General features: G+C 39.6%; 1 protein-coding gene across 3 annotated transcripts in view; it reads right to left on the bottom strand.

Annotated features, from left to right (window-relative positions):
• The window catches only part of ADAMTS18 (ADAM metallopeptidase with thrombospondin type 1 motif 18), a 151819-nt gene that overhangs the window by 48360 nt on the left and 86142 nt on the right, over positions 1-17317 (bottom strand). For all 3 annotated transcript variants that reach the window (XM_007994132.3, XM_038008234.2, XM_007994133.3), the window contains 2 exons: positions 9338-9433; positions 3708-3856 (listed from right to left, as the gene is read on the bottom strand). In XM_007994132.3, the coding sequence (XP_007992323.1) occupies positions 3708-3856; positions 9338-9433 (245 nt within the window). The remainder of the gene's footprint in view (positions 1-3707; positions 3857-9337; positions 9434-17317) is intronic.

A 17317-nucleotide genomic window follows, 5' to 3' on the forward strand; every position in this document is an offset into this window, starting at 1 on the left:
TACCAGCAGAGCTATTGAATTAGGTAATCTATGTCTTTCTTGGGAAAATATCGAGATTGTAAAATGTTGTAATGTATGAAAACCAGATCCATGAACTATGCTTCAAAAATGCAAAGTAATATGATGATTTTAACAATTCAACTTAAGACATGGTTGCATTCAAAGTATCAGGAGGGTAGAAACTACCCTCCTGCTTAAACCAGGAGATACTGAAACAACATCATTAATTGTTTTAATATTGTTACTAAAACAATAACCCGGTATAACTTGCAAATGCATCACCAGCCTCCTTATCATTATATTCAGTCACTGGCTCTGATTACATCTGTGAGTCTCAATCAGAGATGATTTTGTCTCATATAGGACATTTGGCAATGTCTGGAGACATTTTTGGTTATCACAGTTTGGTGGGTGGGGGGAAAAAGAGCGGATCCTACTGGCATTAGTAGGTCAAGGGCAGGGATGCTGCTAAACATCTTACCATGTCCAGGACAAACCTCCACAACAAAGAATTTTCCAGCCCATGTCAATATTGCTGAAATTGAAAAGATCTATTTTAGCCTGCGATATTCCAAGTAGCACCTAACACGTGATGGTCCAAGTGTCTCCAAAGTCTGCTTTATATTTTGGGGAAAAAATTTGACTTTTTATCTAACTCAGACTGCTGATTCAAATGAAGTACCATTCATCTTTTTAAAAATTTCCTTTTGCTCTAGTGTCATTATTTCTCAATTTACCAAATAGTTATGCAATGTTAATGACATGTCAGACCCTTTTCTAAGACACTTTAAAAACATTAACTCAGTTGACATAGGTGCTATCATTATCCCGTTTTTATAAATGAGGAATCTGGAGCACGAAGACTAAGTTGTCTATGGTCATAGATCAGAAGTGTTAGGGTCAGTATGCAAAAATGGTCTGTCAAACTTCAGAGTCTATGTTCTCATCCTCTTCACTATGCTACCAACTTAAATCGTGTTGTAAATTAAATGTTTTCCAATGTTCCATCACATTCTTCTCACCCCATCACATTCTTCAAAGGTCAGTTTCATCAGTAAAGGCTCTGCCTCTCCACGCTCCTTCGGTGGGTTGACCTCTGTGACCCCGTCCTCCCGGTGAGCTTGGGATGAGGATGATAAAAACCACACAGATCCCAGAACCTTTTGTTGAATGCCCACGGAATGTTCCCCAGTCTGTCAGGCATCCTACAGATGCAATTTCTAATCCTCATCCAACCTTCCAAGGTTATCTTCTACATTTTTTTGTACATAAACCCAGGTCAAATGATGTTTACAAAGCCACAGAGTTAAGAAGTAGCAGACACATGGGTTAGTCTTTCTATCTATCGCCAAAACCTGGGCTCTCTCTGCATCATCCTGCCAATTGGAAAATCTACATCTCACATGTGTTTCATGTGGGAGTTAGAGCATATAAAAGTAACATAAAACCGGCCAGGCGCGGTGGCTCAAGCCTGTAATCCCAGCACTTTGGGAGGCCGAGGCAGGTGGATCACGAGGTCAAGAATCGAGACCATCCTGGCTAACAAGGTGAAACCCCATCTCTACTAAAAATACAAAAAATTAGCCGGGCGTGGTGGCGGGTGCCTGTAGTCCCAGCTACTCGGGAGGCTGAGGCAGGAGAATGGCATGAACCCGGGAGGCGGAGCTTGCAGTGAGCCGAGATCGTGCCACTGTACTCCAGCCTGGGCGACAGAGCAAGACTCCATCTAAAAGAAAAAAAAAGTAACATGAAACCACCTTCATGTTCACAGAGCACAAAACGCAGTTCAGATTCCAGTATGACCAGACCAAAGAGCGCCCACAGGTGACCACAGGCCACTTTCAATCCACAGCTGATCGGACTAGTTGTCACAGTGGGTTTTTCTGTCTTTAAAGAAAATTGAATTTGCTGTCAATATTTTTAAAATTGGGAAATTTCACATGCAGCATTTTTCCGTATTTCTGGTTTCTCTTGAAAAATCAGGCAGATCTGTCAACACGTGTTGATGTACATTCCTGCAAGGCAAACATCAGCATACTTTCTGCAATTCACCCGTTTGAGAGACTCATGAGGTTTGCCAGCCAAACTTTTCTGTTCTACAGTATCACAAGTATTTAATTATATGACGGTAGAACCCTAGTTTAGATGAATAGAGTAGCTCAGAGTCTTACTGGATCATCGCAGTCCGACAGAGAATGACTCCTCTGCTGTGTTTTGGTTTCTGCCCACCACACCTTCCCTCGGTGTACATGGACTTTACATGCCAACAGTACAACCCTGGTTGATTGTTACTAACTGGAGGGAAGAAAATGGCACTTTAAAACAGTGTTTTCTCACACCAGGGCCTGTCGGGGGGTGGGGGGCAAGGGGAGGGAGAGCTTTAGGACAAATACCTAATGAATGCAGGGCTTAAAGCTTAAATGATGGGTTGATAGGTGCAGCAAACCACCATGGCACATATGTACCTAGGTAATAAACCTGTACGTTCAGCACATGCATCCCACAACTTAAAGTACAATAATATAAAAAAAGAAACACCAAAAAAATAAAACAGTGTTCTGTTGGTGGGAATGTAAATTAGTATGCTGGTTCCTCAAAAAAACTAAAAGTAGGACTACCATATGATCCAGCAATCTCAAAAGGAAGGAATACCTCAAAGGAAGGAAATCAGTGTATAGAGATATCTGTATTCCCATGTTCACTACAGCGTTATTCACAATAGCCAAGACACGGAAGTAACCTAAGAGTCCCTCAATGCATGAATAAAGAAAATGTGGCACATATACATAATTGAATAGCGTGCCATGTTTTCTTTATCCATTCATCCTATTAATGCTACTAGATAGTACAGATACTATATATTAATACTATTATATATAGTGTTACATATACGATATAGTATATGCTATATATGAATAGTAATTATATATAATATAGTATAATAGTATTATTCAAATTAATGGTATTCAGCCTATTATGATAGTATTAATCCTATTTCATACTATGAATCCTATTTAGTACTATTCAGCCATTATAAAAATGAAATCCTGTGATCAATGTGATGGAAGCTTGGAAAACATTTAATTTAATTTAATTTACAACACAGTTTAAGTTGGTAGCATAGTGAAGATGAATGGAGCTGCAGGAAATTATATTAAGTGAAATAAGCCAAATGGAGAAAGACAAATACTGCATTTTCTCCCATGTGAGAGCTAAAAAAAAAAAAAAAGAAATTGAACTCACAGAGCTAGAGCTAGAGAGTGGATTGACAGAGCTGGGAAGGGTAGTGGGGAGGAAGAATGGTAATGTTGGGATGGTTAATGGGTACAAAAAAAAAAGTTAGAATGAATAAGATCTAGTATTCAGAAACACAAATAGGGTGACTATCATTAACAATAATTTATTGCATATCTTAAAATAACTGAAACCATGAAATGTGCCTAATAAAGAAATGATATTGGAATGTTTTTTAATAAAGAAACAATAAAGCCTAGAGGTGATGGATATCTCATTATGCTGATTTGATTGTTCCACATTGCACACCAGCATCAACACATCACATGTACCCCCATAAATATGTATAACTATGATGTACCCAAAATAATTAAAAATTTAAAAAACTTATTAAAGTATGAACAAGAAAAACCGGTGTGTGACAGGCTGAAGGTTAATGCCTTGCAAAAACTACCTTTCTGCTGGAGCCTTACTTGGGGTTATTGCAGTGTCTCTCCTGGTACTTGACTCCTCCACCACACGTCCGGGAACATTCTGACCACTTCGACCAGGCGGACCACTGGCCATGGATGGGCCGGGGCCCCAGCTCCCCAAACTTTACGCACTGGCCTTGCCGACACCACTGTGAAAAGAACGTTTAAGATGGTTCCTGTCAGACACCACCTTGGAAAGCACAGGGAGTTGCCAACACCTGCACAGTAACAGGAAAAACAGGTCTGTTGGGAGAAAAGGAAAATGCCTGATACCTTGATAAATTCCTTTGCAGTGCTCTAAAAACACTCAACTACTCAGCATTGACCACATACATTCTGAAAGGCTGACATCTGTAGAGAAGTAGCATTGCTCACCAACAGGCTGAGTATGATACGCTTTGTGAGCTGTAGAGGTGACATGTTCAGATGATAAGATTTCACCTACCAGCCAAGGGAGTCAGTATACAGTTACAACGAAGCCTGCCTTGCCACTTAGAGACAACGCTACTGAAAGAACAATTGGGATCACTCATCCAGGAAGAAACAGTTAAGATATTAACACAATTTATCATTCTGAATAAACAATTGGGATCACTCATTCAAGAAGTAACACGTAAGATATTAACACAATTTATCATTCTGAATGATTATCTTATCATAAAACAGATACAATTACACATACATTATATTTTTGTTTATTCCAAACCCATCACTATAGAGCATTTCTTAAGAAACTAAACAAGTCAGTCTGTACAAATTGTTCTCTTCAGATAGCATCCTTTTTCCTTTTGTCTACATAAAAGGTGCCCACTTCAGATGCTCTGATGACTTTGAGCTCCTTCAGTGTCTTTGATAAATTAGCCCAGGGTCTTTCATTTGCACATGATCTGTACAAGCTAGATGGAGAGCTATTTTCTGTACTAACCTTTCCATTTTAAGTTCTCCTTTGTAACAAATTCCCAGCTTTCCTGGTCATCTCTGCCCAGGGGATGCATTAGCCTCTGGTAGTGTTTCTTTAGTTTTTGTTTTGTTTTTTGTTGTTGTTACCTACCCCCCACCCCCGACCCCTGCAGTGCTTTGATTATGAGCAAGTTCTGCATGACTTAGCATAACTGCTCTTTTCTAAAGGCCTCTGCAATTAGATCCAAAGGGCTGAGGTTTGGACCATGCCAGGTTTTGCTGAGGAATCAGGGGATCGGTTACAGAATTATGGGAAGGTTGTTTTACTTTCAAATCTTCACTTTTCCCCTGTGAGACATTTGGCTTCATGACTGTTTATTGTGTGGCTTGGTTGCTAGTGCACTTTGTCTAGGTTAAGATATTGCTTCCTTTCTTCAAATTCTTGCCATGTGCTGATTAATTCTTCTGTTTTTCATTTTTCTTTTCCCTGGATTAATTGCCATTTCAGAGTTTGCATGAAATCATACAACACTACTGAGAACTTTCTGGGGAAGGCAATTGGTCGTTTGAGGATTTTGTCTACCATAAGCATGCATCTTTTCTACCAGGAATCAGGACGACTCTACTGGACTGAGTTCAGTGGCTGAGACAAAATTACAATAGCCAATAACAGTAACGGCGGCAGCAGCCACAGGTTATCAAGTTGCTCCTACGTGCCAAAAATGGTGTAGAGAGCTTCACGTGCAGTATCTCATCTAATCCTTGCAAAGCACTGAGTTAAAAACCATTTTTCTCAGTAAGAGAAATTTAGCAAAGAAATACTAGCAACCTGCTCAGAGTGACACAAACTACCCAAACAGAGCTATTCAAATAACTATGCAAATATAAGAGACTGGATTTAACTCAGTACCCAGACACTTCTAAGCAGGACACTTCTACTTCTCATCTCAGAGGCAAATTACTGACCAATGTACCTTAATTCTAATCTAATTTCTTTTTGGAAAATGTGTTTAGATCTCTTCCAGTCATTCAATTAATTTGATGTTCTATTACTTCAGTATTCATTCTAGTATTAGGTTAGGCTGCTATCAAATTGTTTCCCTTTGGCTTTTTAATCAGTGTAGAAATCAGAAATATATAGGAATGTACATACAGATTTGCACACATTCACATGTATAGGTAAAATTCTACATAGAAAATGCAAATTTACAATATGTACACCTGTAAAGTTTATCCATCTTTTTTTTTTTTTTAAAAGACAGTTTCACTCTTGTTGCCCAGGCTGGAGTACAGTGGTGCCATCTCGGCTCACTGCAACCTCCGCCTCCCGGGTTCAAGCAATTCTCCTGCCTCAGCCTTCCAAGTAGCTGGGACTATAGGCGCCTGCCACTACGCCCAGCTAATTTTTGTATTTTTAGTAGAGACGGGGTTTTACCACGTTGGCCAGGCTGGTCTTCAACTCCTGACCTCAGGTGATCCACCCACCTTGGCCTCCCAAAGTGCTGGGATTATAGGTGTGAGCCACTGTGCCCAGCTTCATCTTTTCACACATACATATTTTTCTTCTCTTTTTTTTTTTTTTTTTGTTTTGTTTTTTTAGACAGGTTATCACTGTGTCACCCATGCTGGAGTGCGGTGACACGATCTCGGCTCACTGCAGCCTCCACCTCCCGGGTTTAAGTAATTCTTGTGCCTCAGCTTCCTGAGTAGCTGGGATTACAGGCATGCACCATCATGCCTGGGTAATTTTTTGTATTTTTAGTAGAGATGGAATTTCACCATGTTGACCAGTGTAGTCTCAAACTCCTCGCCTCAAGCGCTCTGCCCGCCTCGGCCTCCCAAAGTGCTGAGATTACAGGCATGAGCCACCATGCCCAGGCCCAGCATACATATTTCTGGCACTATATCTAATTTCCAATTGAATGACCATGACTTGGGCCAGTATCTTTTTATAGACAGCATGTACAAACCTGTCTTTCCGTGCACACGTATCTCTAGATAAAAAAGTAAGTGGCTTTCATACTGCCACATGTTGGCTGAGTATTCACAGTACAAATAGCGCTGAAGGACAAAGGACTAGAGAAGGAAGAGGAAGGACAGTGTTGGGTTCCAGTTACAGAGAAAAAATGAAATATTGAGTACCTGCTACTGTGTGTCAGACACTCCAGATGAAACAAGAGTAAAACCAGGGCACTGGCCCTCATGAAATTTACAGTCTAACAAGCAGCCAGTTATATCCCCTGGTGAAGGAAGAATCTGAGGAACCCATATATGAGTGTAATAATTATTACACTGGAGTGAGGATGGATGGAACTTATTAAGATGCTTTCTGTTGAGCATGACATTACAGTTAAGGGCTTTTCACCAGTATATAACTGTAGCCTGGTGTTTTAAAATAACGTGGTGTGACAGTGATATCAAGACATTTGCTTTCTTTCTTCTGACTTTATCTCATGTTCTGTTTACTGAAGCCTAACACAAGTACATTTTACTCCCCACGGAACGTAGATACCTGAGGTGCTTATGTAATCAATCTTTAGACCTCGGTGATGTATCACTTATTTTTCTCATTCATTATATAAATATTTTCCTGTGTATCCCTTATAGGTAATACGGTTGCTTTTTCAATTAAAAAAAAAAAAACACTAATCCTCAAGTTACAAGTTCTAAGTTGTAATGCCTCAAAAGTAAAAATGACTTGAGCAGTATTTATATTTTAAATTATTCCACTAATTCATTGTTTTGTATCATCATGGCCGTAACACTTCTATTAACATTTTCAAGAACAGTCCTCCTTGGGAATCCCTAAGAGCACTATCAGATTAAAAACTGCACATAACTCCTCAATTTTTAAAATGTTCATTTTCTTTAAAATAAAGAGTTAAAAATTACAAACCTTTTTAACAGATAGTGAATAAACATCCTAACAAATATCAGAAATCTGTGCCTTTGCCTCTGATGTTGGCCTCTCTCTGAAAAGTCCTTTCTATCATCCAACTGAAGAACTTTAACCCAAACTCCAACAACCATCTTGATGCACACAATTGTTGTGGTTTATTTTAAGTGCACAGCTCATCTCAAGCAAGATTCATCTCTCATTTCATCTGGGCCCTGATAGCAACTACTGCTTAGAGAAGGTGTGTTTAAAGAGAGAATTCGTTATTTGCTTCTGTATTGTTTCCCCTACTAGACTGTAAATTTTTATTTTTTTAATTTATTTTTGAGAGAGTCTCGCTCTGTCACCCAGGTTGGAATTCAGTGGCACAATCTCGGCTTCCTGCAACCTCTGCCTCCAGGATGCAAGTGATTCTCATGCCTCAGCCTCCCAAGTAGCTGGGATTTCAGGCATGCGCCACCATGTCCAGCGAATTTTTGTATTTTTAGTAGACACAAGGTTTCACCATGCTGGCCAAGCTAGCCTTGAACTCCTGACCTCAAGTGATCTGCCCACCTTGGCCTCTCAAAGGGATGGGATTACAGGCATGAGCCACTGTGCCCTGCCTGGACTGTAAATTTTTAAAGAAATACAACTGTGGTTTATTCATCTCTATATCCCCAGAGTCTCCTGTTCCCCATATCTAGTAGTCAATAAATTATTGTGGAATGAAATAACTTTTTTAGAGACAGGGCCTAACCCTGTGGCCCAGGGTGGAGTGCAGTGGTGTAATCACAGCACACTGCAGCCTCAAACTCCTGTGTTGAAGCGGTCCTCCTCCCTCAGCCTCCCAAGTTGCTGGGACTACAGGCATGCACCACCATGGTTAATATTTAGTAGAGATAGGGTCTCGCTATGTTACCTGTTCTTGAACTCCTGGCTTCAAGCAATCCTCCCTGCTCAGCCTCCCAAAGTGTTGGGATTACAAGTGTGAGCTATCACACCCAGCCTTGAAATAACTTTAAACAACCAATGACCATTTTTTTTTTCTGTATAGGTTTATACTGCCTTGAGACAGTGTCAATAATTAAGATCAGCAAACCTGTAACATCTCATTATCTCTTGTCATTCATAGCTCCTCTTTGATTGGTCTTTCAAATGAACTCCCCAAATCTGGATCATTTACTAGTGGCCCAAATGTAACCTGCCCTCCCTCCAAACTTTATTGGGAAAGAGGAAGAAAAATAGAAATATATGAGAGTTCTTCATTCAAAATATTGAGATCTCCCATAATCTTTCAAACTGGAGGTGGTTCTCTGGGTACAAGATGCTCACCAGCGAAACGACCTTAGGTACACACTAGGTGGAGGAATCTCTTACCCTTCAATAGCAAAGTCACTGTACATGATGGGAATCTACAGGGCATGTCAGAAGCTCAATGACAGGTCCTGTGAGTTGAGCTGAGTAGCAGAAGCCTTGGTCTGGAGGGACAGTCATTTCTTGACTAACAAGACATCTGATCCCTGAGACTTTTTAAATACCACAAGTTTAAAAGGAAAATGGTACGTAATGAAACCTGTTAGCTTGCTGAAATAGAGATATTTTGAGCCAAGCCACCATCTAAAACAGGAAGACAAAGAAAAAAGAAAAAAAAAAATCTTCTGAAACAATTGAGCTATCTGGGTTATATTAGCATTAAGCTTTATAACTGCTCCTACATAATGTTAGTTAATATAAAGAGGAGTCAGAGACATAAAACGCCAAAGCATTCCATCCTAAGGTCACAACACAAACAGTTTGAATTCTATGCCTTATCAAATTTCTGGAGCTAAAAACTAACAAGTATGCAGTTTACCATACTCAAGCCACAAACGGTCCCTTCCGCTGCAGGCATAAACTTGGTCTCACACCTGTGGCCTACTCGATGGCACCAAAGTGATTTGCAAATGTCCTGAAAGAAAAAAAGGGGCTGGTAAGGGTGATATACAATAAAAACAAAAATATTCAAAGATGTTGTATACAATATTATGTTTTGGGGTAGCAGAAATCAGAGAAATTATTCAGAAAGTAGAGGCCAGTGAAGTTGGTAACACCAAAGTTAATATGTTTTAGCAACTATGTAAGTGAGGGGTTTCTACAGTATCCAGATACTCATGCGTGTTTAGTAACAGCAGGTAGGTAGCAACAGTTATAGAACACTTGGCTTGGAAGTGATAGATCTGGTTTCTCATGATAGTGATAATAACAACCATCGTGCAGAATACATCAAGATTAGAATAAAGCAAGTCTGATTCAAATCCTTATCCTGAAATGCCTGGTTTCATGCCCTATGGACATGTTATGGAATCCCTCTCAGTTGCAGTTTTCTCACCTGTACAACAGGGATCAAATGAGCACTTGACTCTATAGACTTATTCTCAAGGATAAATGAGGAACTACATGTAAAGTGATGGTTTTGCCTAGCGCATGCAGTTGTACAAAATATATCATCATTACTACCTTTTTCATCTTTTCAAAAACTGCTTTACGGTTGCTTTTTCAAAGTCCTGTGTGTGCTTAACTGAAGCACTTTCTATGAGTGCTGTTTATGTTTTAGCGATTGATTAATTGTAGAGACACATTCTTGCTTTGTTGCCCAGGCGGATCTCAAACTCCTAACCTAAAGTGATCCTCCCACCTCAGTCACCCATAGTGCTGGGATTACAGGCATGAGCCACCAGGCCTGGCCACCTTCTTCATCTCTATCGCAATTTTCAAATATGTAGACAATTTAACTCTCAAACCAGACCTATGAAATAATTTCATTCTCATGCTAGACTGTGGTACACAGAATAATGGCCCCCAAAGACATTCGCATCCTAATCCTGGGATCCTGTGAATATGTGAAGTTGTGTAGCAAAGGAGAATTAAAGTTACAGATGCAATTGAGGTCATCATCAATTGAAATGGAGTTGCAGAGACTGTCCTAAATTTTCCACGTGGGCCTAACATAGTCACAAGGGTCCTTATATGGGAAAGAGGAGTTTAGAAGAGAACCAGAGAGATGACAGCTTGAGAAAGACCTAGGAGAATGTTGCTGGCTTTGAAGATGAAGGAGGGGCCATGAGCCAAGGAATGCAGGCAGCTTCCAGAAGGTGAAAAAAGCAAGAAAATGACTTCTCCCCTAAGGCCTTCAAAACCCTGCTGACACACCGATTTTTGTTCTTTCTTTCTTTCTTTCCTGTCTTTCATTCCTTCCTTCCTCTCCTTCTTTCTCTTGCTTTCTCTGTTTCTTTCTTTCTTTTTCTTTTTTGAGACAGGGTCTCCCTCTGTCACCCAGGCTGGAGAGCAATGGTGCAATCTCAGCTCACTGCAACCTCCACTTCCTGGGTTCAAGCAATTCTCCTGTCTCAGCCTCCCGAGGAACTGGGATTACAAGCATGCGCCACCACATCCGTCCAGTTTTTGTATTTTTAGTAGAGACAGCATTTCACCACGTTGGCCAGGCTGGTCTGGAACTCCTGACCTCAGGTGATCTGCCCGCCTCGGCCTCCCAGAGTGGTGGGATTGCTGGCATGAGCCACCACCATGCCTGGCCTGATTTTAGCGCTTTCAAATATCTACTTTCAGAACTATAAGATAATAAATGTGTGTTGCCTTAAGTCACACTAAGTTTGTAGAAATATATTTAGATAGGGAACTAATACTTTTATTACCATTTTAGTGGTGGAAACTGAACTAATTCTTCATCTAAACCCATTTAGCTGAAAAAACTGAGCAAGCTTCTGATGCTGTTGAAGCTTTAAAGTCACAGAGCTGGCCAGGAACAAAGACAGGCCTCAAGCTGGCCTGATTTCTGAGTCTAGTAACTTAACCACTACCCTGGGCCTGGATTTGCCATTGATGGGTATTGGAAGGCTCTCAAATTCTCCAGGCCTCAGTTTTCCAGCCTATAAAGAAATGGAACCAGATTACTTTCAGCTCTAACAGTTAAAGTTGATATTCAGAATTACACCACTAATGGAATGTCGTGAAACACTGGGAAAGGTCAAAGTGACTCCATTTTGGTGGCCACATTCTGTTTCCTAAGATAGAAATGTGAACACGTACATTTTGTGGAAAGTGTAAACAACCAGAGAGGAGGAAAAAAAAAATTTGTCGTTACTTGTTGTAATCCTGAAAATTCAACGAACCAGGCACCTAATTCCCCAAACACTCCATTTCATGTAGATTTTACAGTTAGAAAATATGGCAAGAATATGCTTAGAAATATTTCAGAAACACTCAAAACAAGAAAGCTTTCCATGGGACTGAGAAAAGAAAACATAGGGAAACCAGAGAGACATATATATACAGTAATTTTGGTCTTGTAGACCATAAAATTCTTCCCACAAAAGGAGAATGGAAGAATATTAAGGACACTACTTAGAAACACCAACACCACCAGCTGCCCCAGATATGGGCACGTGTACCATTCCCAACTCTCAAAACAGCTCATAAGCTAGAATATATACATCTTCCCGTGAACCTGCCACCGACATTAGCAGAAAGCATATGGCAGCCTCCCAGCAAACTGAATGAGGGCCATCATCGCTACCTGTTGTTGTATTGAGTCACCCTGGGTTTGAGGGAAATCAATCAATGTGGGTAAGAGAGCCGCCTATGTGAAATGGGAGCATGAGAGAGAGCACTGAAACGATTAAACGTACACTTAGAAAGCCTTTCAGAACTACACTGTTTTTCTTCTTACAGCCAGGAAAAAGCCATAACCCATACCCAGTGCCTATGTGGCAGCCACCAAAATGGCCCTAGGGCAGACCAAAGAAAAGGAGGGCTAGCTGTCGTAGCCAATGCCAAGCCACAGGCCCAAGAGAAGGGGCAGCTGGAGAGAACTAGGAAAACAAAGCAAAACAAAATAACACAGGGATTCCAGAGTGAAATAAGACAGGCTGCATGAACGTGTTATTTCTTCTGTGGTGGAGCGCACAAGTCAAGGGTAATTATAGCCAACTACATGCTCTGACGACCATAAAAGCCCCTTGAGAAGGCTCCCTTTCAAAATAAACGCAACTCAGAGTTTGCACTTTTTTTGTTTGTACCTCCCCCCTCTTTTTACCAGCATTTCAAATAACTTTCCCTTATCTATAATTCCCTGGACTTAAGTCTTAATTTAAGGGGAAAAAAAAATAACCACAGAGACCTCAAGGTCTCATGTTGCCTGCATATGATTTTTTTGAACTGGGCAACATTTTAAAGAGTCCCAATGCTATCCATTATTCTGTCCTGTCACTTGCTATGACCTCCAGTTATATTCCATAGGCTGGATACCCCTTCAAGTAAAACCCGACATGCTAAAAATGTTAATGACTTTTGCAAACCAAATTTTATGAAGCATTACAAACTGAACACATCCACAATAAAAATTCTTCATCGGCTCCTCCAAACCTGTCTCATGTTTCACTGTCCCCATCTCACTCCATGACACCTCTATATTCCCAGTAGTTCTGGTCAAAAATCCAAGTCATCTTTGACTCTTCTGTTTCTCTCACATTTTATCAAGAAATCTCCCACTAGGTTATACATATTGGCATTGCCTTCAAAATATTTCCAGAATCTAAACAATTATGGCCACTTCCATTTCTACTACCCTGTTCCAAGCCACCTGACACACAGCTCACTGCCAGGCCCTCCTCACAAGCCTTGAAGGTCTACTTTACCCACACCCTCACCCAGTTTATTTTTAACACAGTGACTAGAGCTGTATTGTCCAATATGATAGTCACTTTCTACATGTGGCTTGTTAAACCTGAATTTACATTACTTAAAATCAAATTAAGAATTCAATTCCTCAGGCATAGTGGTCACATTTCAGGTTCATGTGTAGTTAGTGCCTACCATATTGGATAACAGAGAACATCTGCACCATTATAGAGAGCACTGCTGGACGGCACTCAGCTAGGAAGAGCCTTCCAAATCAACTGAGTGTCGGTCAGCTCATGGCACTTTTCTGCTCAAAACCCTGTTATGTCTTGTCAATTCACCATGAGAAAAATCCAAAGTCTTACTTGTCATCCATGAAGTCATATGCCCCCTTTATCTCCCTGACATTGTATGCTACCAGTTTATGCCCTGCTCACTCTGGTTTAGCCACACTGGCTCCCTGATGCTCTGCAAACACTCAAATCTTGCCCCCACAGTGGGTCTTTACACTGGCTGTTCCATTTCTTCAACTATCTGCATCTTTCTGTCTCTTACCTCCTTCAAGTCTTTGCCTAAATTTCATCTCCTGTGACCTTGCTATTAAAAAATTTAATCAGCCACCACCCAGTCAGTCTCCCAATTTTCCTTATCTTATTCCAAACTTATTTAGCACTATGTGGCTTCATTTACAACATCATTTACTTATTTATAAAGTTTATTGTGCTTTGTTTTCTCCCCAACTAGCCACAAGGGTACAGAACTGTGTTTTCTCTCAGATATATCCCAAGCACCTAAAACAGTGCCTGGTACAAAGTAGGCTTCAGTAAATATATTTTAGTAAATCAATACATGAATAAAAATGACAGACTTTATGATTTAAAATAGTCTTCATTTGTAATAAAGACTCTGGAATTTTTAAGGGTTTTCAAGAATTAAAAAAATAATAATAACATGAAAGAACCTGGCAAACAGTATATGTGAAAAAAACTGGATGATGAGTTTTCCATAAATTATTTCATTGTATCATCATTGTGGCCATGTGAGGAAAGTATGACTGTCTCTTCAATGTGCTCCTGAGAAAACTGAGACTCAGAGAAATTAAATAAATTCTTCCAACTTCCTTTAGCAGGTAAGTCTCTAGTTGGCCTGGATTTAAGCCCATGTATGTCTGACTTTATTGCCCTAGCTTTTAAGCTAAGCAATAATTTAAAAGTAAAGTTAACAATTAACAAGTAGGAGTCACCAAGAACTGCCCCAATGCCATTAAAAAAATCAACTTTATAGAGGTATGATTTATACAATAATATGCATTCATTTTAAGTGTACTGTTCTGTGAATTTTGGCAGATACATACACCACTATGAACACCACCACATTCAAGGCAGAATATTTCCATCACTCCAAAAAGTTCCCTTGTCCCCTTTTGCAGTCAATTCCCCTCTTAGGGGCAACCACTATTCCGATTTCAGTCACCAGTAGGTAAGTGCTGCCTATTCTCTTAAATTTCATATAAATGGAACCATACAGAATGTACTCTTTTGTTCAGCATGTTTTTTAGTCATCCATGTTTTTGTGTATATCAATAGTCCATTCCTTTTTATCGATAAAAGGAGTTCCATTACATGAATACAGCAAAATCTAACCTGCTTGTACATTCAACTTTTGCAAGACATGTAAATTGTATCCAGTCTTTGGCTTCTTATGAATCAAATAGTAGCTAAAAATATTCTTGGACAAGCCCTTTTATGAACACAGGCTTTTATTTATTTCAGGCAAAAACCCTGGAGTACATTTGCTGCGTCAGAGGGTAAAGGTATGTTTAACTTTCTACATTGAAACAGCTCTGCCAAACCATTTCCAAAATGATTATGCCGCTTTATGCACTCATCAGCAATATGCAGAGTTCCAGTTGCTCCTGGTCTCTGGTATCATTTGGTGGTGTCAGTCTTTTTAATATTCCCCATGCCAGTCAGTGTACAGTGCTGCCTCATTGTAATTTATTTTATATATTCCTGAGAGTGATTGATATTGAGTACCATTTCATGTGTTTGACTATGTGTATGTCTTCTTCTGTAATATATTCATTTAGTATTTTGATCCTCCCCTCCTTTTTGGGTAAGGGGGTTGGCACTGGTACCATTTTATGTTTTTTCTAGGTAGATAATACGAGAGGTAGTATAGTATAATGGTTAAGAGAATGTGCTACCCAGATCCAATTTTAGTTCTACCATTTGCTCATATAAAGCTTAGTAAAACATTTATTTTTATGTACTTTAGATTCCTTATCTAGAAAATGTGAATAATAGCACATGCCCCAACGATATGGAACTATTAATATGTATCATGTGCTTAAAGTACTATTTGATACATAATAAGCACTGAATAAATATTAGTTATTATTATAGGATGGAAAGAGTATTTTACCCTCAATTTTCTACGACTTCATTCACATATAGATATCACTACAATTTTGACTCTAAAATCTGGGCCTTTTGTTTTCCTGTGTACTCTTTCTGCCTAATCTTGATCAGATTATTTAACTTCAGTTTCCTTTCTCTTGGATTCAGGGGGGACAATAAGTAATGTTCCTGTCTCTTCCACCACTAGATAAATAAGACACTGGAGTCTAAGAAATGGAAATATAGATAATAACCTTATTACTGATAATCCTGAATTGGGGAATGTGGCTGAGATTTGTGGCCAAATAGGTCTTCTAACACTATCTCCACTGCATTAGACTACCGATCCCTACACACTGGCAGAAGAGAAGTGTGTATCCTGCAGACAGGCAGCACAAGAGAGAAGATGCTGAGATGGTACCGTGGCATGCCTGCTCGGAAATAGTCTTAAACTGGTCGATCAGATAAGTCACTCCTGCTTTCCTGAGGAGAGATGAGAGAAGAGGCAGAGGGGACATCTTCTACTTTATGGAAATGGGAGTGCTAAAACATGTAAGCTTTGGTTACCACTGTAAGCCCAATAAATAATACTGAGTATCTGATATGACATCCGGCACATGCTAGGCATGGCAGATACTCTCTATCAACTAAGGCAACAGATGTGTATACACAGTTAAACTGTATCACAAGTTTATAAAAGTGACACATAAGCTGGAAGCGGAGCCCAGAGAAAGAAATGTTTAAATCTCCCTGAGGAAATAAGGAGATAACACTTGAACTGAATCTTTAACAACAATTAAAAAAAAAAAAAGATTAAGCATCAGCGGGTGGCCACACAGCATACTAGAATAAGAAACATATGCAAAGACTTGTAGACATGAAAAAGGAAATATTTGGAAAACATACAACAACATCAACATCACTGGAGTGTAAGTGCATGGGGGAAAGTTAATAGAAGTTAAAACGTGACGCAGTAAACTTGGTACATTACAAAGTAATAGTATAACAGTATCAAATCGTGTGATTCCATACTAAGAAGTTTCTAGTTATTCTCCATTCATTAATCCTGATGTCAATTTCTTGAAAGAAGTGTGAAAGGAAGTTGAAAGTTAAATTTTGGAACCCCAAACTCATTAAGACGAAGAGAAAAGTCAAGCTGGGAATTGGGTCACACAAACCTGTCTACCCCTTTTGGTTCCTAAATAAGATGGCTTCAAGATGAAAAACTACACGCCTCCGCCATATTTTGCCCACAAGGAAATTCCTAGAGAGTTGTTAAAATTTCACCATGGCAATCAAAATTGATAGCTTATCTTTATAGGTGCAGTCACCCCAGCCCACCAGACACAAATGCGTATCTGATTGATCCCCTGCCCCATTGTGTCTATATTTATCTTATGTAAAATGCAGTTTCACTGCACTTCTCTGCCCCATTTGTTTTATGTCATTCTATGTAAAAAAAAAAAAAAAAAAAAAAAAATGCAGGTTCTCTGAGCCAGACAAAGGCATGAATACCTATGAATAACTATTGTTCCCTACCTACCCTGCTCTTACGTGAAAACTATGTACTTCTCAATTTCCCGCCCTTTCCCCTTTAAATTTGCAGTCCTCAAAATCATCTTCGGAGAAAGGCATAGACCAGTCCCCTGGGTGCATCCTTAACTTTGGCAGATAAATCCCCTAAAACACTTGAGACTTGTCTCGTCATTCTTCTTGATTGACAGAAGAAATATACATCGATCCTGCTATCCTTCCAA

Source organism: Chlorocebus sabaeus, chromosome 5 (genome assembly GCF_047675955.1).
Source record: "Chlorocebus sabaeus isolate Y175 chromosome 5, mChlSab1.0.hap1, whole genome shotgun sequence".
Lineage (NCBI taxonomy): Eukaryota > Metazoa > Chordata > Mammalia > Primates > Cercopithecidae > Chlorocebus > Chlorocebus sabaeus.